The sequence below is a fragment of the Emydura macquarii genome, unplaced genomic scaffold (genome assembly GCF_026122565.2).
Source record: "Emydura macquarii macquarii isolate MOO-44397 ecotype Brisbane River unplaced genomic scaffold, CSIRO-AGI_Emac_v2 contig_2437, whole genome shotgun sequence".
Lineage (NCBI taxonomy): Eukaryota > Metazoa > Chordata > Testudines > Chelidae > Emydura > Emydura macquarii.
In genome coordinates, this window is record NW_027132574.1 from 4,370,897 (window position 1) to 4,395,579 (window position 24,683).

At 41.8% G+C, this 24,683-nt stretch overlaps 1 protein-coding gene across 1 annotated transcript in view; it reads left to right on the forward strand.

The window, feature by feature from the left end:
- COL19A1 (collagen type XIX alpha 1 chain) overlaps window positions 1-24,683 on the forward strand; it is a 258,669-nt gene that overhangs the window by 200,432 nt on the left and 33,554 nt on the right. The window contains exon 17 of the mRNA XM_067562524.1: window positions 23,905-23,958. Within this exon, the coding sequence (XP_067418625.1) occupies window positions 23,905-23,958 (54 nt within the window). The remainder of the gene's footprint in view (window positions 1-23,904; window positions 23,959-24,683) is intronic.

The window sequence follows — 24,683 nt, forward strand, 5'->3', positions numbered from 1 at the left end:
AGCTCCCCTGGGGCAGAGAGCCGCTGTGAGTCCTGGTTGTGAGCCAGCGTCAGGGCCTCTAATATTCCCTTCCATTCCTCAAAGGGAGCCTTATCTAGGGCCAGACACAGTTACGAGGTAGTATATAGGCCATGGATTGCAATGCTAGGAATGCAGTTAAAGCAAACTCAAGGAGGCTGTCACAATGTAATTGTCAGTAAGTTACTGTGTGCATTAACAAAACTTCTGGAAATGTTTGATATACTAAAATGTTCAAACCCACTTTCTTCACCCCTGTGCTCTTCCCAGTCTTAATAACATATTCCATTTGAAACACATAAGAGGCTCTGTACAATCCTATGGCTATATTTTCGGCTGCACATTCCTTGGAAAGTTGCAGGTGTCATGAAATAAATACTTTAGAACATACTTTTATTTCAAGTGATCATGTTTGCAATATTAGATACGCCATTTATGTGTGTTTACCATTGTAGAATTGGAAAATTATTCAATGCCTCATGCAATTGAAAGCATCTTGGCGACACCCTTTCCAATGTTTTGGCATTTATCTTACTAAATTTGTATATTAGAAGTGGCTTGTGAAATTACAACGCTGCCCATATGTTAATTATACTCTTACACCATCAGCTTTTTTAATCATACACAAGTAAAGTTGTTATGACACATTGTAATATCTTTCTAACTTGCTAACTAAACAAGAGTATCTTTATATTTTCTTATTTTGTTATTTAACATTCAATAAAAAATACCAAAATTAATTCCAATTCATATATATATCTGTCTGTGGCACTTAAAATGTTTTCTCTGATATAATTTGTTTTCTAGTCCAGGGAGTAAGTGTCATATTTAGTCAATTGTAAAACAAGTTTTACACGGCAATGGCATAATTACTGCATAGTAGGTTAGTTCCTGGCAGAATACAAATAGCATTTTCACAGCTATAGCTCTGAAACTGTGAGTTATGAGTTTAAATTCTGGAATCTTTAATCTTGTCAACCATTCCTATCTTTGATGGCAGTGGGTTTAAGCATAAAAAACTCAACATAGATTTTTATCTTTGAGTTAGAACATTGTTATTTATTCAGTTGAATCATTATGTTTTAACTCTATAGATTAGTAATATAAAGTAGAGTAATTTTCTGACTTAATTTTCAGTTTCTCTACCATAGCCCATTTCTAAATTGAAAACAACAAAATGTACTAGGCATGCTGGGTTCTCTTTAGAAGCTCATGTTTTATTTTGTTCTTCCTAGGCATTTAAAAATGGAGAGAGAGGGAGTGGGGATTTGTAATGATGAGGCAAGGAGCTATCAATATTCTTTTTTCATGGAATTTTTCAAAAATGAAAAGTTCTTATTTTGTTCAAAATTTTTCACAAATTTTTAATTGAAAAATATAAATTTTCTTTTACATTAGAAAAATGTCCATTTTTTCAATGAAAAATGGAAATTTTTCTAATGTAAAAGAAAATTAATTTGTTTCTATTTGGAATTTTCATTTTTTTCCTTTTTAAACTTTTTTCAACTGGAAAAAAAAAGAAGGCATATGAGAGAATGTGCATTTTTTTCTCATCTCTTTGTAAGATTTTTTTTTTTTAATCATTCAAAATATTATTGAAATTCTTAACATTCCGACAATGAAATTTTTCTGCAGAAAATCTTGTCAAGCCACCGTTATTTGATGGAAAAAATTGTGACCAACTCTAAGTGGAGGAATTGTTTGAGAGAGGAAATTTGAGATTTTAAGTTACCAAGTGTACATGTGATGATTTTTACTAGTTTGCACTGCTATACTTTCATTATATTGTGGATTGATTTTTTGTGTGTTTTTTAAGATGTATGAACAGTGGTTAGGCAACCTGTTTTTAGCATTTTATGCATCCCAATAAAAAAAAATTGAAATAGGCTATAATGGAAATTATACCCAAAATGAACATCAGCCTTATGCTATCATCTAATGCCTTTACATGAGCTAGTAGTCTCTCAGAGTCCAGTTTCCTCTACATGGATAGGAGTTTTCTTTTTTTCTTTCTCTGAATAATTTGGGTTTGAAGGATTTACGTGGGATATAAATGGCCTCCTGCTTGCCCTCTGCATAGGGCTGAGTTTCCCCTCGAGCCTTATTGGCCTCTTTTGAGTTTCAGTTTTTCATCTTTAAAATGGAGTTCAATACTGCTCAGCGTATACTGCTATACAGGGACTATTTATCATTGTGTATCCTTAACGCCAAAAAGTTAGCAGGATTAAAAAAAAAGGACTGAGCATTTAAAAATGGCCTGATCCTGCGTTATTAAACTCAATGCAAGTTTGCTGCTGACTTTAATTGAGCACAGATGCAAAGTCCTGAATTAGATAACGGCAATATCCAGAGTTACAACTGTAAAGATTAAAAAGACCGGTTGTGAAATCTTGGCTCTGTGAAGTCACTGTAAAAACTCCCATTGAATTCAATGGTGTTGGATTTTGAAGACACAGAAACATTTATGGTTCAGTGCATAAACCAAGGTAACAAGTGAGGTTTAGACAGAATATTTCCCTATTGGGAGATTATTCCCTAGCCACCTGCCGCAGGGCTTATTACAACTTCCTCTGAACCATCTGGGACTGACCCCATCAGAGAGCAGTGGCACAAGAGCCAGCAAACAGAGGTCAAAACAGGGTGGGGGTTGAGTGGGAGTTTGTAAAGGGAGTTTAGGAAATGGACCAGTGGGGTGTGTGTGTGTGTTTTTTTCCTTTTCTTTGACAGGACTTTAGCTGAGAAAGCTATGACAGATACAGAGGCAGCGGTGGTAGTGATCCAAGCAATGGAAGACCATGAAGATGACTGCATGTGGAAGCTTCAGGACGTACATGATCCTGGATCACGTACCTGAAAAGAGATTCATTTGTATGAAGTGCTTCCTGATAGAGCTGATGGAAAAGAAGATCCAAGATTTGGAAATGCAGGTGGAAACTATAGTCGAGCCAAAAAGGTTGGGAACCATTGGTTTAAATTAAATGGAAAGGTAAACAAAAATAGATCTGCAACTAGGGTCCTTGATTTCAAAAGGGCAAACTTAAAAAAATTAAGGAACTTACTTAGGGAAGTGGAATGGACTGAAGAACTCAAGGATCTGAATGTGAAGGAAGCTTGGAATTAGTTTGTCAAAGCTGCAGAAGCTATCTGAACCCGGCATCCCAAGCAAGAGGAGAAAATTCATAGAGAAGAGTTGCAGACCAAATTGGACGAGCAAGCATCTCAAACAAGTGCATAAGAAAAAGCAGAAAGCCTACAAGGAATGGAAGATGGAGGGATCAGCAAAGAAAGCTACCTCTTGGAGGTCAGAAAGTGTAGGGATAAAGTGAGAACAGCCAAATGCCAAGCAGAGTTGGATCTTTCAAAGGGAATTAAAACCAATGGTAAATGGTTCTATGCCATATAAATAAAGAGAACACACGGACAGAAGAAGTGGGACTGCTAAACAATGAGGATTGGGTGGATGTTAAAGATAATTCTAGGCATAGCCTAGCACCTAAACAAATACTTTGCCTCAGTTTATAATAAGGCTATAATGAGCTTAGGGGTAGTGGCAAAGTGGCTAATGGGAACAAGGATATAGAGGTAGAAATTAGCACATCCAAGGTGGAAATCAAACTCAGATTAATGGGACTAAATCAGGGGGCCTGGATAATCTCCATCCAAGACTATTAAAGGAACTAGTGCATGAAATTGCAAGCCCAAGAGCAACGATATTTAATGAATCTGTTAACTCAGAATTGCTAATATAGTGCCTATTTTTAAGAAAGGAAAAAAAAGTTATATGAGAAACTACAGGCCTATTAGTTTGACCTCAATTTTATGCAAGTTCTTGGAACAAATTTTGAAAGAGAAAGTAGTTAAGAACATAATGGTGAATGGTAATTAGGATTAAATTAAACATGGTTTTACAAAAGTAGTTCATGACAGACCAACCTGATCCTTTTTTTGAGACGATAACTGATTTTTTAGACAAAGGAAATGCAGTTGATCTAATCTACCTGGATTTCAGTAAGGCATCTGATACAGTTCCACATGGGAAATTATTAGTTAAATTGAAGAAGATGGGGATTAACATGACACTTGAAAGGTTGTTAAGAAGCTAGTTAAAGAGGAGAGTACAATAGGTCATACTGAAACTTGAACTGTCAGGCTGGAGGGAGATTACTAATGGAGTTCCTTAGGGATCAGTCTTGGGATGAATCTTATTTAACATTTTCACTAATGACCTTGGCACAAAAAGTGGGACTGAAGTGTGTTAATAACATTTGCAAATGACACAAAGTTGGGAGGTATTGCCAACATGGACAAGGACCAAAATATCATACAAGAAGATCTGGTCGACCTTGAAAACTGAAGTAATAGAAATGGAATGAAATGTCATAGTGCAAAGTGCAAGGTCATGCATTTATGGACAACAATGAGAATTTTTGCTGTAAACTGGGGACATATTAGTTGGAAGTGACAGAAGAGGAGGAAGACCTGGGTGTATTGATTGATCACAGGATGACTATGAACTGCCAATGTGATGCGGCCGTGAAAAAGGCTAATGGAGTCCTAGGATGCATCAGGCAAGTTATTTCCAGGAGAGAGAGGGAAGTGTTGGTATTATTATACAAGGCGCTGGTGAGGTCTCGTGGAATACTGTGTGCAATTCTGGTCTCCCATGATTAATTCAAACTGTGACAGGTGTAGAGAAGGGCAACTAGGATGATCAGAAGAATGGAGAACCTATCTTATGAGGGGAGATTCAGAGCTTGGTTTGTTTAACCTAACCAAAAGTAGGCTATGGCGAGATATGATTGCTTTCTATAAATATATCAGAAGGATAAATACAAGGGAGAGAGAAGAGTTATTTAAGTTAAGAACCAATGTGGACACAAGAACAAATGGATATAAACTGGCCATCAGGAAGTGTACACTTGAAATTAGATGAAGGTTTCTAACCAATGGAAGAGAGAAATTCTGGAAGTCTTCCTAGGGGAGCAATGGGGGGCAAAAAACCTAACTGGCTTCAAGACTGAGCTTGATAAATTTATAGAGGGATGTTATGATGACACTTCCTACAGTGGCATGGTAGTCACTCTGCAACTGCTGGTGATGGGACACGAGATGGGGAGGGCTCTGAGTTACTACAGTGAATTCTTTCTCAGGTGTCTGGTTGGTGGGTCTTGCCCATATGCTCAGGGTCTAACCGATCGCCATATTTGGGGTCGGGAAGGAATTTTTCTTTGGGTCAGAATGGCAGAGTCCCTGGGGTTTTTTTTTTTTTTTTTGCCTTCCTCTGCGGCATGGGTCACTTGCAGGTTTAAACTAGTGTAAATGGTGGATTCTCTGTAATATGGAGTCTTTCAATCATGATCTGAAGACTTGAGTAACTCAGCCAGCAGTTAGGGGTCTATTATAGGAGTGGATGGGTGAGGTTCTGTGGCCTGCAATGTGCAGGAAGTCAGACTATATGATCATGATGGTCCTTTTTGACCTGAAAGTCTATGAATCTAGAGATAAGGTACTGGATTAGAGAACTAAAAAAAAGAGAGACCTTTGAGCTTATTTATGGCTAGATTCACAAAGGGGACCTTGGTGTTGTACAGGGAATTTAGTTGCCCTGCTGCCCAGTGAAATTCTCAGTCCTGAGTTAGGCACCCAGGCTCCCCATGCACTGTAGGGACAGAGTTATTAACCTAAGAAAGGTATTCACAGAAGCCAGCAAGCTGGGTGAAGAGCTGCCTAAACAAGCCAACATGGTATAGGTCCAGATCCTCAAAAGAACTTAGGGACCTAACTTGCAGGCTGGAGGGAGGCACTTATCTTTGCTTGGGATTCTCACAGCCACGAATCCTCTCTTAGAATTAGGTACCTAAACTGGGAAAGGGGAGTGAGAGAAGACAAGGGGTATCCAATAGGCCAGTGCTTATGGCACTCACCTGAGATGTGGGAGACCTGTTTTCAGATCCCTATTCTGCTTGATTTGGAGTAGGAACCGATCTTCATGTCCAGGAGAGTGCCCTAATCACCAGGCTATTAGATATTCTGGGATAGAAATCTCTCCTGTTGAAGCTATTCCACTTTCTATAAATAAATATTCATTGGTTCAGAGTGAGAGAAAAAGCAAGAAGTGGATTATATAGCCAAATGATTAGCACAGTCACCTGGGATGTGGGAGACTTCAGTTTAAGTTCCTGCCCCAAATCAGACCAAGTGAGGATTCAAACATGGGTCTCCACACCTCAGATGAGTGCCCTAAACATTGGGGATACTGAGTTTAATAGGACACCTACCCACCCGTGGCTGTCTTTAGGGTGTGGGTTAGGTGTGTTTTGAGAGTCCCTACCCAGTCAGGCCCTGCAAGCAAGGTGGATGAAGGAACACCAAGTTGCAGAATCCCACGGTGGCTTGGGCACCATGCAGTGGCAGTTTTGCACATGTCCAGCAACAGAAACTTAAGTGCCTAAGGAATTTGGGTACCTACAGGCTTAGGCAGCAGCTGAGTGGTTTTGTGAATGTCAGTGGTGCCTAAATGTTGGACTTGGGTGCCCAAAGAGGCAGTTAAATGCCTATATTCCTTTGTGACCCTAGCCCTTGGTAACTATCAATGGGTATATGTAACAAGGGCAAGTCTGTAGTAGTGATCATCATCCTTACCCACAGGGTATTTTCTTGCAAATTTCCTATTATCTTTCAGGGTATCACATGGATAAATATGTTACTTATAAGGCACATCAACATTACAGTGATTGGGGCCAGATATGTACCTAGAAGGTTAGATTATATTAGCAATATTGCCGTAATACATATGCATGGGACTGGGGGAAGAGCATTGGAATATTGTTTGTATGTACATTATTTAGATTGGAAATAAATATGATGGGTTTGTTTTATTTTATTATCATTATTATTCAAATACCTCCTGAAAACATGCATTTATAATAAGGCTTTCAATACGAATCCACCAAAGCTGTATTCAAAAATTTAAAATTAAATTTAACCTTGCTTTTGGGCTGGATTTTCCTATCACTGGAAATGCAGTGTGTTTTGTATCTGCACTGTGACATCTGTCCAATTCACTGTAGATTGTAATGTTTTGATGGGATTGTGTCCTCCTCTATATTTTCTTCTGCATTTCTCAGTAAATAATGGGTGAAGTCCTGGCTCAGTTGAAATCAGGGCTCAATATATTTAATTGGAAACTCTGGCTGTGTTTCCAGGTTGGTTATATGATCTTAAATTACTGCACAGTATATTTATTTCCCAATGGATTTATTTTAATCACAGAATCAGAAAGTCAGATTTAACGTGTGCTGTGATAGTGGCCTACCCAGCTTATATCATCATCTCAGCATCACAAACAAATATTTTCTTATTTATTGATCAATTGAGATTCATATAAATATGATTTTTACCTTTGGATTATGCAGCTTTGTGTGGGCTTCTTTGGTACTAAAAATAGAATTTATACAAATGCTAGGAGTCTAAATACTAAGATGGGTGAACTAGAGTGCCTGGTGTTAAATGAGGATGTTGATATAACAGACATTGAGGAAACTTGGTGAAATGGAGATATTCAATGGTAATGCGAGGGTACCAACTATATAGGAATGACAAAGCAGGTCACGCTGGTGGGGGAGTGGGACTCTGTGAAAGAAAGCATAGAATCAAATAAAGTAAAAATCTTTAATGCATCAAACTGTACCATAGAATCTCTGTGGATAGAAATTCCATGCTTGAACAAGAAGAGTTTTTCAGTGGGAGTATACTACTGACCATCTCACCAGGGTAGTGACAGTGACTGTGAAAGGCTTAGGGAGATTAGAGAAACTGCAAAGGCAGAAAACACTCATAATGGGGGATTTCAACTATCCCCACATTGATTGGGTATATGTCACTTCAAGACAGGATGCAGAGATAAAATTTCTTGACACCAAAAATGACTGCTTCTTGGAGTAGCTTGTCCTGGAATCCTCAAGGGGAGAGCAATTCTTGATTTAGTCCTAAGGGGAGCATAGGGTAGAAGAGGAGGTTAGAGGCAAAAGACATCCTTTAAAATTTGGACATCAAATCCTAGTGAGGAAAATAGAAAGGAGCATGAACTTTTGCAAGTCAAGTGTAAAAGTATAAAAGACAAGCCAAGAACACATTTGAAGAGCAACTAACCAAGGACACAAAAACTTGCAGCAAAATTTTTTTTAACTACATCAGAAGCAGGAAGCCTGCTAAACAGTCAGTGGTGCTACTGGATGATCAAGGTGCCTAAAGGAGCACTTCAGGAAGACAAAGCCATTGCGAAAAAATCATTCAGCATCTGTGCATTGGTCTTCTCTGCAAAAGATATGGGGGAGATCCCCATACCCAAGCTGTACTTTTTAGGTGACAAATCTGAGGCACAGTCCCAGGTTGAGATATCAGTAGAGAAGGTTTTGGAACAAATTGATAAATTAAACAGTAATAAGTCACCAGAACTAGATGGTAGTCACCCAAGAGTTCTGAAGGAACTCAAATGTGAAATTACAGAACTACTAACTGTGGTATGTAACCTATCATTTAAATCAGCTTCTGTTCCAGATGACTGGACGATAGTTAATGTGATGCCAATTTTTAAAAAAGGTTTCAGAGGTGACCCTGGCAATTACATGCTAGTAAGCCTAACTTCAGTACCAGGCAAATTAGTTGAAACTATAATAAAGAACAGAATTATCAGACACAAATGAACAGAATATGTTGGGGAAGATATTTAGTACATGGCTTTTGTAAAGCGAAATTATGCCTTGCCAATCTATTAGAATACTTTGAGGATGTCAAAAAGCATGTAGACAAGGTGATCCAGTTGATATAGTATACATAGACTTTCAGAAAGCCCTTGACAAGGTCTCACACCAAAGTAAACAGACATGGGATCAGAGGGAAAGTCCTCCCTGAAATCAGTAACTGGTTTAAAAAATAGGAAACAAGGGGTAGGAATTGATGGTTAGCTTTCACAATGGAAAGAGGTAAATAGTAGAGTTCCCCAGGGACCTTTACTGGCACCATCACTGTTCAACCTATTCATAAATGACCTGGATAAAGAAGTGAACAGTGAGGTGGTAAAGCCTGCAGATGATACAAAATTACTCAAAATAGTTAAATCCAAAGATGACACAAAGAATTATGAAGGGATCTCACAAAACTGGGTGACTGGGCAACAAAATTGCAGATTAAAATCAATGTAGATAATTGGAAAGTAATGCACATTGGTAAACCTAATCCCAACTATACGTACAAAATGATGGGGTCTAAATTAGCTGTTATCACTCAAGAAAGAGATCTTGGAGTCATTCTGGATAATTCTCTGAAAACATCTGCTCAGTGTGCAACAACAGTCAAAAAAGCTAACAGAACGTTAGGAACCATTAGAAAACAGATAATAAAGCAGAAAATATCATAATGCTGCTATAGAAATCCATGGTATGCCTACCCAATACTGCATGGAGTTCTGGTCACCCCATCTCAAAGGTACAGAGAAGGGCAACAAAAATGATTAGGAGGATGGAACAGCTTCCATTCTGGGAGAGATTAAAAAGACTGGGATTCTGCATTTTAGAAAAGAGAAAACTATGACAGAGGTCTATAAAATCATGAATGGTGTGGAGAAAGTGAAAAGGGAAGTGTTATTTACCTCTTCACATAACCCAGGAATGAAGGGGTCACCCAATGAAATTAACAAGCAGCATGTTTAAAACAAAAAAAAAGTGCTACTTCCCACAACATAGTCATCCTGTTGAACTCATTGCCATGGGATATGAAGGCAAAAGGTATAAATGGGTTTGAAAAATAATTAGATAAGTTCATAGAGGATAGGTCCATCAATACCTATTAGCCAAGATAATCAGGGATGCAGCCCCATGTTCTGGGTGTCCCTAAACCTCCAACTGCCAGGAACATAAGGCACTGGCCTGTCAGAAACAGGATACTGGGCTAGAGGGAACATTGAGCTGATGCAGTATGACCATTCTTATCTTCTTATATGTTGAATATGGCCTTATGAGCAATCTTCCTAAAAAATTGTATACTTGCAAAGGTTTTTTTCAAGGTGTCTTCTTTTAGCTAGGCCATCTGGTTGACGTATTGCTCATTAATCATATATATATTAGCTAGAGTAGTTGAGGCTTTAAAACCCAACTTCCTACTCTCTCCACAGGGACTAATTCTTGTTTTCAAAATGTGATGACATATGCTTCAGACGCTGCTAATTAGCCCTTTCCCTTGAAAATTCATCCTGACATGTTTCAAGAACATTTCCCCCCTCATACTTGAGCATAGGATCATTAAATTATGAATTCCCTTTCATAAGCCTTGTAGGATGATCTGCATAATGCTACTTGTTTATATCTTAAAATATTTAATAATCCTGCAGTTTATTCTAGGCAATAATGTTACTTGTATTTCTTCAGAAGAATCTTGTTGTTAATGTTGAATAGAAAACTACATTATGATACAGAAGAGAACTACACTAGAGATTAATGTTCTTTTAGTATTTATTAGTATTGCAGTAGTGCCCCAATGCCCCAGTCAGAATTGGAGCCCTATCGTGCTGGGCAATGCACAAACGCTTGGAAAGACACGCACAGACCCTGCTCGGAAGAGTTTACGTTCTAATTTAAGACCAAACTTGACAACTTTGATAAGATAGAGAAATGAGCTCAAAAATAAGAGCAATAAGTTCACAGGAGTACATGCTCCAGCTGTTGGCACAACTTGAGGGTTCTGAAGCACATACCTTTTTGTTGGGTTGATTTTTTTATGTTTATTTTTTCTTTTGCCTGTGACCTACCAATCACTACTTGGCTGATTTATTGATGGCATCACTGTTGCCAGAAGGTTTTTCCGTAGCAGCACCCATCAGGTCAGGGCAGGCGTCCACTGGAGTGGCGCTTACATGGCCCTGTATATAGGGCTCTGTTGATCCACTGCCTCCTCAGTTCCTTCTTATTGTCCGTGATGGTCATTGGAGCTTCTTGCCTTGTTTCCTTGCAACTTTCCTCTAGCGGGGAAAAAGAAACCCTTTTAATTGTACAGAGTTCTAGTCATTACCAGTTTTAATTAGCTTAGTTTTAGATAAGTTTAAGTCGGGGGGTCTCCCCCCCCCCACTCCTCTGCCCAGTCTTGGTCCCCAGGCTTTAAACCCTGCAGGACTTGTCACAAGTCCATGCCAAGAGGCGACCCACATGATTCCTGCCTGAGGTGCCCGGGAGAAGTGCACCTAGAAGAGAAGTACAAGATCTGCAGGGGCTTTTAACCAAGGACGAAAAAAGACAGAAGCGCTAGACTTAAGTACCTCCTTGTGGAGGCAGCACTTCGTCCTCAGCCGAGCTCCAACTTGGCACCCGGCACTTCAGTGTGGAATGCACCAGCCTCTATAAGAGAGGTTGGGGTGCTGAAGAGGGACTCAGCACCCAGGGAACACTGGCACCGAAACAACCCGGCACCGATGACCTGGCAATGCTCTCATTTGCCGGTGCCTCAAAAGAAGAGGAAGAAGTCCAACAGGAGCTGCTTCCTGACAATGTGGACTGCAGACAAGGGAGAGGCACTAGTGCATCCCACACAGGGACACCCGGTACCCTCCCCGCCGGGACCAGTGCTGTCGACTTCAGCCCCATGAGGGAGTCTGTTGGGTCTGGCACCATTGGACTCACCCGATAGAGTGAGCCATGTAGGGAAGCTGCACTCTCCATCCACCCGGACAACTTTGAGGCAGCACAGGACTTCATAGCCATAGCCCAGTTATCCCCTGCCAGAAAACAGTGGGGAGTAAGCCTTCTGGCACTGCAGCCCATCGCAGTGCCATCCAGAGGCAAACCTTCAATGGTTTGGCACTGATCACCCTCACCTCAGCACCGTAACCTGAACCCACCTCGCTCGGCACCACCATGGTCGCCGCACTTTGACTCTCAATCATAGGAGTCAGGAGTGGAGTCTTATGTGTCTTGGCGAAGCAGGCACCAGCCACAGAGACAGAATCACTAGCAAATCCCCTTCATGGGACCATGGCAGCCCCAGTGGCCGGTGCTGTCCCAGTGCCCTTTTGGACACCCTGGGCGTACCATCAGGCCCAGGGATCCTTATCTAGAAGGTTATATTTCATTGCCTCGCACACTAGGAGCTCGAGGCTGTCGGTACCGCAACCATCTCCACACAATGCAGAGAGGGAAAGTGATCACGGCACTGAAAGTAGAGCAGAACCCGGTACAAACCCCAGTATCGAGGAGACCCATGGCACCGTGCGGGATACACTTCAGGAGCAGCAGGACTCCGTGGAGCAGCAGAACCCTTCTCTCCCCAGAGCATCTTTGTCCTCATCCCCAGATGAGGCAGTGGCAGGGACCTTAACTACTTCTTCCCTGATGGACAGTAGGACCCACCAGCATCTACTGAGCAGGGTAGCAATGAACCTAGGCCACCAGTCTTAGGAGGTGCGGGAGTTGGAGGATCTACTGGTGGATATCCTGACTCCAGAGGGCCCCTCTTGGGTAGCACCACCCTTGATTAGGACAATCCAAGGCACCACTAAGACCTTGTGGCAGACTCCTGCATCCATCCGTCCAACTGCGAAAGGGATAGAGCACAAGTATTTTGCCCCATCCACCAGGTTTGAATATCTTTTTACACACCCACAACCAGGATCACTGGTCCTGGCTGTAGCGAATGATGAGAGGCAGGGGCAGCAGGCACCTACGGCCGACGCAAAAGACTCCAAGAAACTGGAGCTCTTTGGTAGAAAGATATATTCTACTGGAGAGCTCTAGTTTCGCATAACCAACCAGTAGACTATCCTTAGTGGATATCACTTCAGTTCCTGGGAGGCTATGTCAAAATTTAAGGAGTCCATTCCAGCAGACTGCTGGCAGGAGTTTGCCACACTTATCGAAGAAGGAAAGATGGTGACGAAAACATACCTGCAAGTAGCTTTAGATGCAGCAGACTCTGCCACCCGCACCATGTCTTCAGGGATTGCAATGAGGAGGTGCTCCTGGCTGCAGAAATCTGGCCTTCCCCCAGAGGTACAGCAAACCATCCAGGACCTGCAATTTGAGGGTGGAGGCTTATTCTCAGACAGACTGATTCTAAGCTGCATAGGACTCCAGGGCAACTTTGAAATCCCTGAGACTGCACACTCCGAGTACCTAGAGGAAGCATTTTCAACCTCAGCCTGCCCCTCAGTTTTACCAGCCCCAGAGACAGGACTATACCAGGAAAAGGGGCAGAAATAATAGGTGCAGAGCACCACAGCCTCAGCTTGCCCAGAGCAGGAGCTCAGCAAGACAATCATCGAGCTCCAAGCAGCAATTCTGAGGGTGCATCCAAGAGCAACACAGCAGTCTACAACCCAGATCTATCCTCCTGTTTCAGGAACCATCTGTCCCACTTCTACCATGCACAGACTTGCATTACCTCGGACGCTTAGGTGCTGTGTATGGTAGAAGTGGGAAATTCTCTCCAATTTTCTTCTACCACCTTCCCACCCCCCTTCCTTGTCCCTCTTCAGGAACCCCTCTCACAAACATCTCTTAATCAAGGAAGTGCAAGAGCTTTTATGCTTGGAAGTGGTGGAAGAGATCCCACAGGAGCTAAGGGGAAAGGGATTTTACTCCCATTATTTCCTAATCCCAAGGCCAAATGAGGTCTCAGACCTATTCTCGACCTACGAAATCTCAACAAGTTCATGAAGAAGACGAAGTTTTGCAAGGTTTCATTAGCCACAATTACCCCTCCCAGGATACTGGTATGCTGCTCTCGATCTAAAGGACGACTACTTTCATATATCACTTGTTCCGTTCCACAGGCGATTCCTCAGGTTCACAGTGGGCAATGCTTACTACCAATTCACAGCTCTCTCTTTCGGCCTGTCAGCGGCACCTCAGGTGTTCACCAAGTGCATGGCGGTGGACGCTGCCTTTCTGAAAGGTGCATGTGTTCCTGTATCTAGATGATCGGCTGATTAAAAGCCGCTCCACGGATCACGTAGAGGTGCAGGTCAAACTAGTGTGGTTAACCTTTGACGATATGAGCCTGTGTCTGAATGTACCCAAATCGACTCTATCCCCTACTCAACGGATAGAATTTATGGTACAGTGCTAGACTCGAGGCTGGCAAGGGCTCTTCTACCAGAATCTCGATTCCATTCCATGGAATCCATCATAGCAGATGTGAGTCACTTCCCGATTACAACTGCAAGGGTGTGTCTAAAGCTATTAGGCCACATGGCCTCATGCACCTACGTGGTTCAACACGCAAGGCTGTGGCTCAGACCTCTCCAAGCCCTGCTAGCATCGGTCTACTAGATAAAGTAGTCTTGCTCCTGAATCAGGTTGTCAACTCCCTCCAATGGTACACAGACAAGCAACTGATTTGTACGGGAATCCCTTTTTCCAAACCCCAACCATCACTGTCCCTGGTGATGGATGCATCCAAGTTGGGCTGGGGAGCCCTCAGGACCCTGGGCCTTTGGTTTCAGGAAGAGCTGTCCCTCCACATTAATGTCCGAGAGCTGAGAGCAGTTCGACTAGCGTGTCAGGCTTTCCAGCCTCACCTAGAGCACAGGTGCATTTCAGTATTGATGGAAAACACAATAGCGATGTTTTATATACACCGACAGGATGGAGCACACTCCTATCCCTTGTGCCACGGAAACCTAAAACTGTGGGACTTCTGCATTGCTTACTCCATTCACTTGGAAGCATCTTAACTTCCAGGGGTCCAAAATGTGCTGCCGGATCGTCTCAGCAGGTCATTTCAGAACCACAAGTGGTCCATCCATCCGGACATCCTGAATGATATTTTCCGACAGTGGGGAATTTCCCAAGTAGAACTATTCACAACCCAGATCAACAGGAAGTGCCAACAGTTCTGCTGCTTCCAGAACCACAGCCCAGGCTCCATCGTGGATGCATTCCTCCTGCAGTGGGGACATGGCCCATATATGCATTTCCCCATTTTACTTTCATTCACAAGATCCTGCTAAAGATCAAAAGGACAAGGCCTCCGTCATACTGATACTGCCAAGAATGATCTTGAGCGGATCACTGCGGACTATGTGGCTCTGGGAAAAGAGATAAAGGAGTTTGAAGCGCAAGTATTGTTCTCATCCATCCTCCCTGTTCAGGGAAAAGGCCCAGGTAGGGACCGTCGCATTGCGGAAGTAAATGCGTGGTTACGCAGGTGGTGTCGAAGAGAGGGCTTTGGATTCTTCGATCATGGAATGCTGTTCCAGGAAGAAGGATTACTAGGAAGAGACGGGATTCATCTAACGAAGACAGGGAAGAGTATCTTCGCAGACAGGCTGGCTAACCTAGTGAGGAGGGCTTTAAACTAGTTTCGACGGGGGACGGGGACCTAAGCCCGAAGGTTAGTGGGGAAGAGGGACACCACAAGGAAGCAAAAGTAGGAGGGTGCAGCAGGGGAGGCCTCCCGATTCATACTGCAAATATAGGCCAGTCGGCTACTTATCTCAAGTGCCTGTACACAAATGCAAGAAGCCTGGGAAACAAACAGGAAGAACTGGAAGTCCTGGCACAGTCAAGAAACTACGACATGATTGAAATAACTGAGACTTGGTGGAATAACTCTCACGATTGGAGCGCTGTCATGGATGGGTATAAACTGTTCAGGAAGGACAGGCAGGGGCGAAAGGGGGAGGAGTTGCACTGTATGTAAGAGAGCACTATGACTGCTCTGAGCTCCAGTATGAAACTGGAGATAAGCCAGTTGAGAGTCTCTGGGTTAAGCTTAGAAGCAAGAACAATAAGCGTGATGTCGTGGTGGGTGTCTGTTACAGACCACCAGACCAGGAGGATGAGGTAGATGAGGCTTTCTTTACTCAACTAGGGAAAGTTTCCAGTTCACAGGACCTGATTCTCATGGGAGACTTCAATCACCCTGACATCTGCTGGAAGAGCAATACAGCAGAGCACAAACAATCCAGGAAGTTTTTGGAGAGTGTCGCTGACAATTTCCTGGTGCAAGTGCTGGAGCAACCAACTAGGGGCCGAGCTTCTCTTGATCTCCTGCTCACAAACAGGGAAGATTTGGTAGGGGAAGTAGAAGTTGGTGGCAACCTAGGCAGCAGTGACCATGAGATGGTTGAGTTCAGGATCCTGACGAAAGGAAGAAAGGAGAGCAGCAGGATACGGACCATGGACTTCAGAAAAGCGGACTTTGACTCCCTCAGAGAACTGATGAGCAGGATTCCCTGGGAGGCTAATATGAGGGGGAAAGGAACCCAAGAGAGCTGGCTGTATTTTAAAGAGACCTTATTGAGGGCACAAGAGCAAACCATCCCAATGTGCAGAAAGAATAGCAAATATGGTAGGCGTCCAGCTTGGCTTAACAAAGATGTCCTTGGCGAACTTAAACACAAAAAAGAAGCTTACAAGAAGTGGAAGCTTGGTCAGCTGACTAGGGAGGATTATATAAACACTGCTCGAACGTGCAGGAATGAAATCAGGAAGGCCAAAGCACAATTGGAGTTGCAGCTAGCAAAGGACGTGAAGGGGAACAAGAAGGGTTTCTACAGGCATGTTGCCAACAAGAGGACGATTAGAGAAAGTGTGGGCCCCTTAGAGAATGAGGGAGGCGACCTAGTGACGGAGGATGTGGAGAAAGCTGAGGTACTCAATGCCTTTTTTGCCTCTGTCTTCACAGACAAGATCAGCTCTCAGACTGCTGCACTGGGTGGCACAGAATGGGAAGGAGGCGAACATCCCGCAGTGCTGAAGGAACGGGTCCAAGACTATTTAGAAGGATTGGACATACACAAGTCCATGGGGCCGGATGCAATGCACCCGAGGGTGCTGAGGGAGTTGGCTGAGGTGATTTCAGAGCCATTGGCTATTATCTTTGAAAGCTCGTGGGAACAGGGGAGGTCCCTGAGGACTGGAAAAAAGCAAATATAGTGCCCATCTTCAAAAAGGGGAGGAAAGAGGATCCAGGGAACTACAGACCGGTCAGCCTCACCTCAGTCCCTGGAAAAATCATGGAGCAGGTCCTTAAGGAATCCATTTTAAGGCACTTGGAGGAGAGGAAGGTGATCAGGAACAGTCAACACGGATTCACTAAGGGAAAGTCATGCCTGACCAACCTGATTGCTTTCTATGATGAGGTGACTGGCTCTGTGGATGTAGGGAAGGCGGTGGATGTGATATACCTTGACTTTAGCAAAGCTTTTGATACTGTCTCACACGGTATTCTTATCAGCAAGTTAAAGAAATATGGGTTGGATGAATGGACTATAAAATGGATAGAGAACTGGCTAGAGCATAGGGCTCAACGAGTAGTGATCAATGGCTTCATGTCTAGCTGGCAACCGGTCACAAGTGGAGTGCCCCAGGGGTCGGTCCTGGGGCTGGTTTTGTTCAACATCTTTATTAATGATCTGGAGGATGGGGTAGATTGCACCCTCAGCAAGTTTGCGGACGACACTAAGCTGGGGGGAGTGGTAGATACCCTGGAGGGTAGGGATAGGATACAGAGTGACCTAAACAAACTGGAGGATTGGGCCAAAAGAAATCTAATGAGGTTCAACAAGGACAAGTGCAGAGTCCTCCACTTAGGAAGGAAGAATCCCATGCACAGCTATAGACTGGGGACTGACAAGCTGGGCAGCAGCTCTGCAGAAAAGGACCTGGGGGTAACAGTGGATAAAAAGCTGGATTTGAGTCAGCAGTGTGCCCTGGTTGTCAAGAAGGCTAATGGCATATTGGGCTGCATTAGGAGGAGCATTGCCAGCAGGTCACGGGAAGTGATTATTCCCCTCTATTCGGCATTGGTGAGGCCGCATTTAGAATATTGTGTCCAGTTGTGGGCCCCCCACTACAAAAAGGATGTGGACAAGTTGGAGAGAGTCCAGCGGAGGGCAACAAAAATGATTAGGGGGCTGGAGCACAGGACTTATGAGGAGAGGCTGAGGGAACTGGGCTTGTTTAGTCTGCAAAAGAGAAGAGTGAGGGGGGATTTGATAGCGGCCTTTAACTACCTGAAAGGGGGTTCCAGGGAGGATGGGGCTAGGCTGTTCTCGGTGGTGGCAGATGACAGAACAAGGAGCAACGGTCTCAAGTTGCAGGGCGGGAGGTCTAGGTTGGACATTAGGAAAAAGTTTTTTACTAGGAGGGTGGTGAAGCACTGGAATGGGTTACCTAGGGAGGTGGTGGAATCTCCATCCTTAGAGGTTTTTAAGGTGCGGCTTGACAAAGCCCTGGTTGGGATGATATAGCTGAGGTTAGTCCTGCTTTGAGCAGGGGGTTGGACTAGATGACCTCCTGAGGTCCCTTCCAACTCTAATATTCTATGATTCTATGATAGATCCAGATCATGGACCAAACAGCATTGGTTCACGACACCACAGGAGATGTCAGTGGCCACGCCTGTAGCACTACTTCTGGTACCGAACTTTATCATGCAGGACTTCGGCCACCTGCAACATCCCAACCTAAAGTCCCTGCACCTTACAACATGGAAGCTCCGTGGCTAAACCCAAGAGAGTCGGCCTGCTCAGATCTGGTTAGGGAGGTTCTCCTAGGGAGCAGGAAAGCATCTACCAGGGCTGCTTACTTAGCAAAGTGCAAGAGGTTCTCCATATGGGCAGCACAGAAAGACATGTCCCTAATGCAGGCATTGATTCCTGTTGTCTTAGACTACCTGATACACTTAAAACAGATAGGGCTGGTGATCTCTTTGATAAAGGTACACTTGGCAGCAATTTCCGCTTTTCTCCCAGGTGCATTTGGGCGCTCTGTATTCACTGATCCGATGATGTCCCATTTCCTCAAGGGTCTGGATAGGCGCTATCCCCCGGTCCACAATTAGATACCTGCTTGGATTCTTAACCTACTGCTAAATAGGCTGATGGAGGCCTCCCTTCAAGCCTTTTATTTCCTGCTTGCTCCTGTATCTCTCATGGAAGATGAAGTTTTTGGTGGCTTAAAGCGCTAACCTCAGACTCTCGTGCACCATCTTTCGCAAGGACAAGGTGCAACTACAACCCCATCCAGCGTTCCTGCCAAAGGTGGTGTCCCAGTTTCATAGGGCCCAGGAAATCTTCCTCCCAGTCTTTTTTCCGAAACAACACACCAACAGTAGAGAGCAAAGCCTTCTATATAGAGAGAACCAAGCCCTTCTGCAAGTCAAAACACCTGTTCAGCGCCATGGCTGATAGCATGAAGGGTCTACTGGTATCATCACAGAAGATCTCTTCTTAGATCACTTCTTGTATCAGAACTTGTTACAACTGGCTAAAGTACTGCACCAATAACCGCCAATAACTGCACACTCCACGAGGGCTGAGGGCTCTTCGGCGGCATTCCTGGTGCATGTCCCAACGTAGGAGATCTGCAGAGCCGCTACTTCGTTGTCAATTCGTACATTTACTGCACACTACGCCATTACCCACCAGACGAAGGATGATGTGGCGTTCGGCAAGGCAGTGTTTAAGTGCTTCAGTGAGCTCTGACCCCTTCACCTTGGGACAGCTTGGGAGACACCTGACTGGAATCAACATGAGCCAGAACTTGAAGAAGAAAAGAGGGTTACTTATCTTCGTAACTATTATTCTTCAAGATATGTTGCTTATGCCCTCTGTCGGAGCAGTCTGGCAAGAAGGAACTGAGGAGACAGTGGGTCAGCAGGGCCCTATATATAAGAGGGCACCTGCCCTGACCCGATGGATACTGCTAAGGGAAGAACCTTCCAGCGACAGTGCACAGGCGCACACACACCTGATTGGAATGGACAGGAGAAACACATCCTGAAGAGCAACAGTTACGAAGGTAAGTATCCATCTTTCACTAAATTGATTGGTAACAAAAACACATGCCAGCACCAAAAAGATGCCAGCAATAATTTCAGTTACAGTTCTTTTTTAATTATTTTATTTATTTCATTTGGAAAGTGCTATCTCGTCTGTTAGTATCATGCCTTCCTTTTTTCTAATTTAGTTTACAGAACGTTGGATATTTCATTTTAGTTAGGAAGAGCAAGTTTGTGGTGAGTAGAGTATTTTTCTTAATTTCTTGTATGAGCTGTTCCACAATCCAGATATTTACACTTTCGTGAGCTTAACTACTTAGTGAAAATCATGAATTTCACTGTAAATGTAACATTTGCTATGGAGTGATGGGCAAATGGAGTGTTTTGGTAAACCACTGGTTAGCAGTTTCACTTTTTATTGTGAGCCCAGTTGTAGTCTTTCCAGTACTCCCAGGCAGAGAAGTTAGGGGACACAGAGCACCCCTTTTCTCCCTTGTGCTAACAGTCTGTATTGTGGTCACCGGTACAGGAAGGAGAGAAGCTTCCATATGGCTGTTAATTCTCTCTTCTATGTGGGTGGGTGAGAAGTGGAGAGAGTAGGTACTTGCACCCACTCATTGAGCCAGACAGCACACTGGGGGCTCTTTGCTTCCCCCTTCTGGAGTGAAAGGGGAACTGGGAAGCAGATTGTGATCCAGTCAAAATCTGGTTTCTGGTCTGATCCTGGGGAAAAGTCTTAACCAGAGTTGGTGCAAATCTTGTATAGAACAAAAAACAACAACAAAAACTATATCCTAAGTCAAGATAAGAGCTATCTCTTTATAATTATTCTTTTTTCCCCAAATAGTAAAATACTTTTCCATTCATACATTTTTTTCTTGCTTAGACTTTCAGGATTTAAACAACAATTATAGATCTATTATAATAGTATAACAATTTTAAGAAGAGCCTTGCATCTGTTGGAGGGCCAGAGGAGACTGATTTTATGTCCCCGGGAATGGTTGCTTTTTTATCTTAGAAATAAATCTGAAAAGTATATTTGTAAAGCAGTGGGGCGAGGGCATTACAAGAGATTTAATATTATTGCTTTCTTTGGTGGTCTTAGTGTCTTAAAGGTTCTCTATAGTTCTTTTGAGCTGAGAGAAGTGATAAAATTAATTGTTTTTTATTGCAAAGATTGTTTATTATAAAAAATCCAAATTTGATTTAAAGTTATCACATTTATAAAGGTATGTGTTTACTTTTATTAATTCTGTAAAGAAAACTCATTTTTTTAAAAAAATCTGTTAATATAGGGAAAAAATTAAGAATATTTGGAAACAAGCACTCTACAAACCTAAACCTTCCATTCCTGGAATATTGCATATGTCAATCAAAACCCTGCCTTCTTTCCTTTCACACTTCAATGATACATTGTTTAGACTGTTCGGATTTTATGTGTCATCTTCAATACACCATAAATATGTACAAACAAGAACAAGGACATGCTTTAAAGAAGTCAACGGTATGTTGATCCTAATAACTCAGGCTATTTAAAAAGATGATCCATTTTATAGTTATTTTGTATTTAGGCCATCAGACTTCTGTCTACATTCTTTGGGGATACATATGTTTACTATTTTTCACGTAAATCTGATAAACATTAGCATATATTCACAGTTGTAAATTGGAGATGAGCCCAAACAAAACCGCAGATCTCTACACCCCTGAAATTTCAGGAAGTATGAAACCAGATTGGAATCTAGTCTGTAACCTCGCTCTATAAAGGGTCAAAGGAAAACTTTCATGTCCAAACAATTTTGAAATTTTAGGAAAGTTTTAGATCTGAACCCAGATCCAAATGCTGCTTCTCAGGACCATTTCTGTATCTCATCTATCATGTATTTAAATAGTCTATTCAAATTATGTGATATTCTGGCAATGTCCATTCAGTGTCTACTAGCATTTTCATTTTGAAAAATTTTGGACAGCGTTTTCAGAACAATGTTCCTATGTTGCTCCTGCAAAAAAATCTAAAAAAACCCAAACACAATTGTATATACCCATACAAAATGACATGCACAAATAAGATGTTTCCTGGCTAGATGTTTACTTGCAAATAAATTGGATGCATTTGTAAATTGTTAACATGTACCTTTTTGCATGCATAGTTACCCCATATCCAGGGGCAAAAATGGGTTTTATGGCCACAAATGTGTATTTTTTGCCATAGGAACTTGAAACTGTGACTAGTTATTGTATCTAAAAAATGTTCCAAATTGAAATTTGACAATCAAGATTTAAGCTTGTGTTATTTCATTTTTTGGCTGGTTTGCCAAAAAATAATTACTGCATTTGTTCACTCAGGGTCTGTCAATACTCCCATTGACTTGTATTAGGCCTTAGTTAAGTATTTGTGTGATTGGCATTTACAAGCACAAATGCCTGTTTTATCCACAGAGGTAGTAACTACATAAACAGGGAGTGTTTTTGCAAATCAAGTGCTATATCCCCCCTCACTCTCCAAAAATTGACATAGCCCCTTGTAAGACACAGGAATGCACACATACTAAAAAACTTCTGACAGGTTGATCAAGTTCTTCCTCAATTTCTCCTATGCATCCCCATTGATTTTGAGGCAGCATTTGGTTAAATTAATTGTATTATGTACAGAATGCAAGGAAAGGCATTGGTGGCCTTAGATTTTTAACTTCTGTGAATTAAATAATAACTGAGCCTTTTTTTGCCTTCATATATACCTGCAATAACCTTGTTGAAGTCACTGAAAGGTAAATGTGTATCAGAAAGCAGGATATTGTTCTTCGTGTTTCATAATAAAAAGTTATCAATAATTAGAACATACATCATAGACTAAGTGGGTTTTGCATTAAAAAGTAGGTAATATATTGAACTTAGATAGTATCTGTTGCAAATAGAAACAAAATCACTGGTAAGTTTTGGTATTATGGATAAATACTATTGGAATTCATACTGCTCTTAATACTTATTCACCGTTTACACTGCAATGGCTCCAGATCATAAATATGTACTAAGAAAAATACTTGAAATGTAAGTGAGCTCTTTCCATATAAAGTATCAATAATACAAAATCTACACTATTGCCATTCCCTATTCTGAGCATAAATCTTAGTGGTTCTAAACAAGTTTAGTGTACACTGAATGCATGACAGGAATAACACATCAAAGTGAGATTAATCTTAATGGGTCATTGACATGATTTCAGTTTCAATTACAGCACTCTTAGCTTGTAGTAATTTAGGACTATAGAGAAAAAAAAGAAAACAAACCAAGGAATCAAACCTCAAAAATGTCTCTGATTAAATTTTATTAGTCTGATTTAAATCAACAAAGGTTTTCCTCTCAATCAGCCATAAAGAAACCTTAAATTATAAAGTTAAGTAATATTCTGTTAGCCTAACAATTTAAGACCATATGTAAAATATATAAACTTTGAAATGATACCAGGGATGTGTGACTGTTGAAATATTTTAGTCCACTCTCTTCCGGTCCTGGATTCCTGTATAACTGCTGAGTTCTTGAAATTGAGATTTATCTGTTTGTGACTCTGAGTAGGTGACAAATGACTTAAGTAATGGAGATCAATAAGTAAGACACACGTATTTCAGTTCACTAGTGACACAGCTGAAAATCAACCTTGAGAAATAAGATGCTGGGCATATATTAAATGAATTATGTTCAACCTGTACAATTATTATGTGGCTTATGGTATCAGCTGCATTGTCGTTTTACATCCCAGACCATTGAATGATCAAATAAAAAGTAATGTATTTGGACATTGTCAACATGAAAGGTTTGTTATATGTTACTGCCCTATCAATATGCTTTCACTCATGAAACCTAGCTGGAAAAATGTGCCAGTATAAATTATTGTGATGCAAATATATTATTTGCCATCATTATTAAGAACTTTTCTAAGGTAATGCATTCTTATCGATGCCACAATAAGTGGTACAAAGTATTTCTGTTATGGATAGCTTTTGATCTTTTTGTTAATAAACAGTACAAACAGTCTTGTTTTACACAGATTATTTTATTCCAAATCAATCCTCAGATGTAATATTTATGAATGTCTGTTTTTCTTTTTGTTTCCAGGGAAGGCGAGGTAAACCAGGACTCCCTGGTAAACCTGGATCACCAGGACCTCCGGTGAGTAACCAGCAAGGAAAGTGGGAAATTCTCACTTAAGTCAAGAACTGCTGTAGACTTTGTTAGGATTTTTGTAACAGGTACCTGAGGATAGCTTGAAATGAACACAGTGGATCTTTGTTCTCTCTGCAGTATTAGGCAATTACAATTCTCAACCTTTTGATAGAACTCAAGTAAAAAATTGGAGCCCAATAAGAAATGTCACAAAGCTCAGTACAGTAGAAGGGAAAAGAACAAGATCCCACACTGCAGCCGAACAGTTGAGAGAGGGGCAGGCAGTATGTGCTAACTGTGGATATTGTGCATTCATTCAGTTGACCAAATATATGATGCTGTATTTAAGATCAGATAATTTCTGTCTCAAAGGGGTAATTTGAAAGATGAAGGACTGTGTGATGATGAGCTTGCCGACCGAATGGTGTAGAGGATTATACCCAATACTGGAATGAGCACTCAACTGAAGATCAAATGAGTTTACTGAAGAATTAATTAAAAAGATTAAGAAATACAGAACTATATGAAAGGATTTATACTATTCAGCACTAAAGGTTTTAGCTCAGATCTAAGAGTTTTGGTTTTATTAGAGGTATATGATTTGGAATTTGAGCTCAGGCATGGGTTTGGCTTGTTTCAGGATTTATCTAGGCAGTAACGAATGTGATCTTTGATAGAATAAGATCTGATGAAAGTTGTGACATTTTTCCCTGTTTGCCATATTGTAAAAA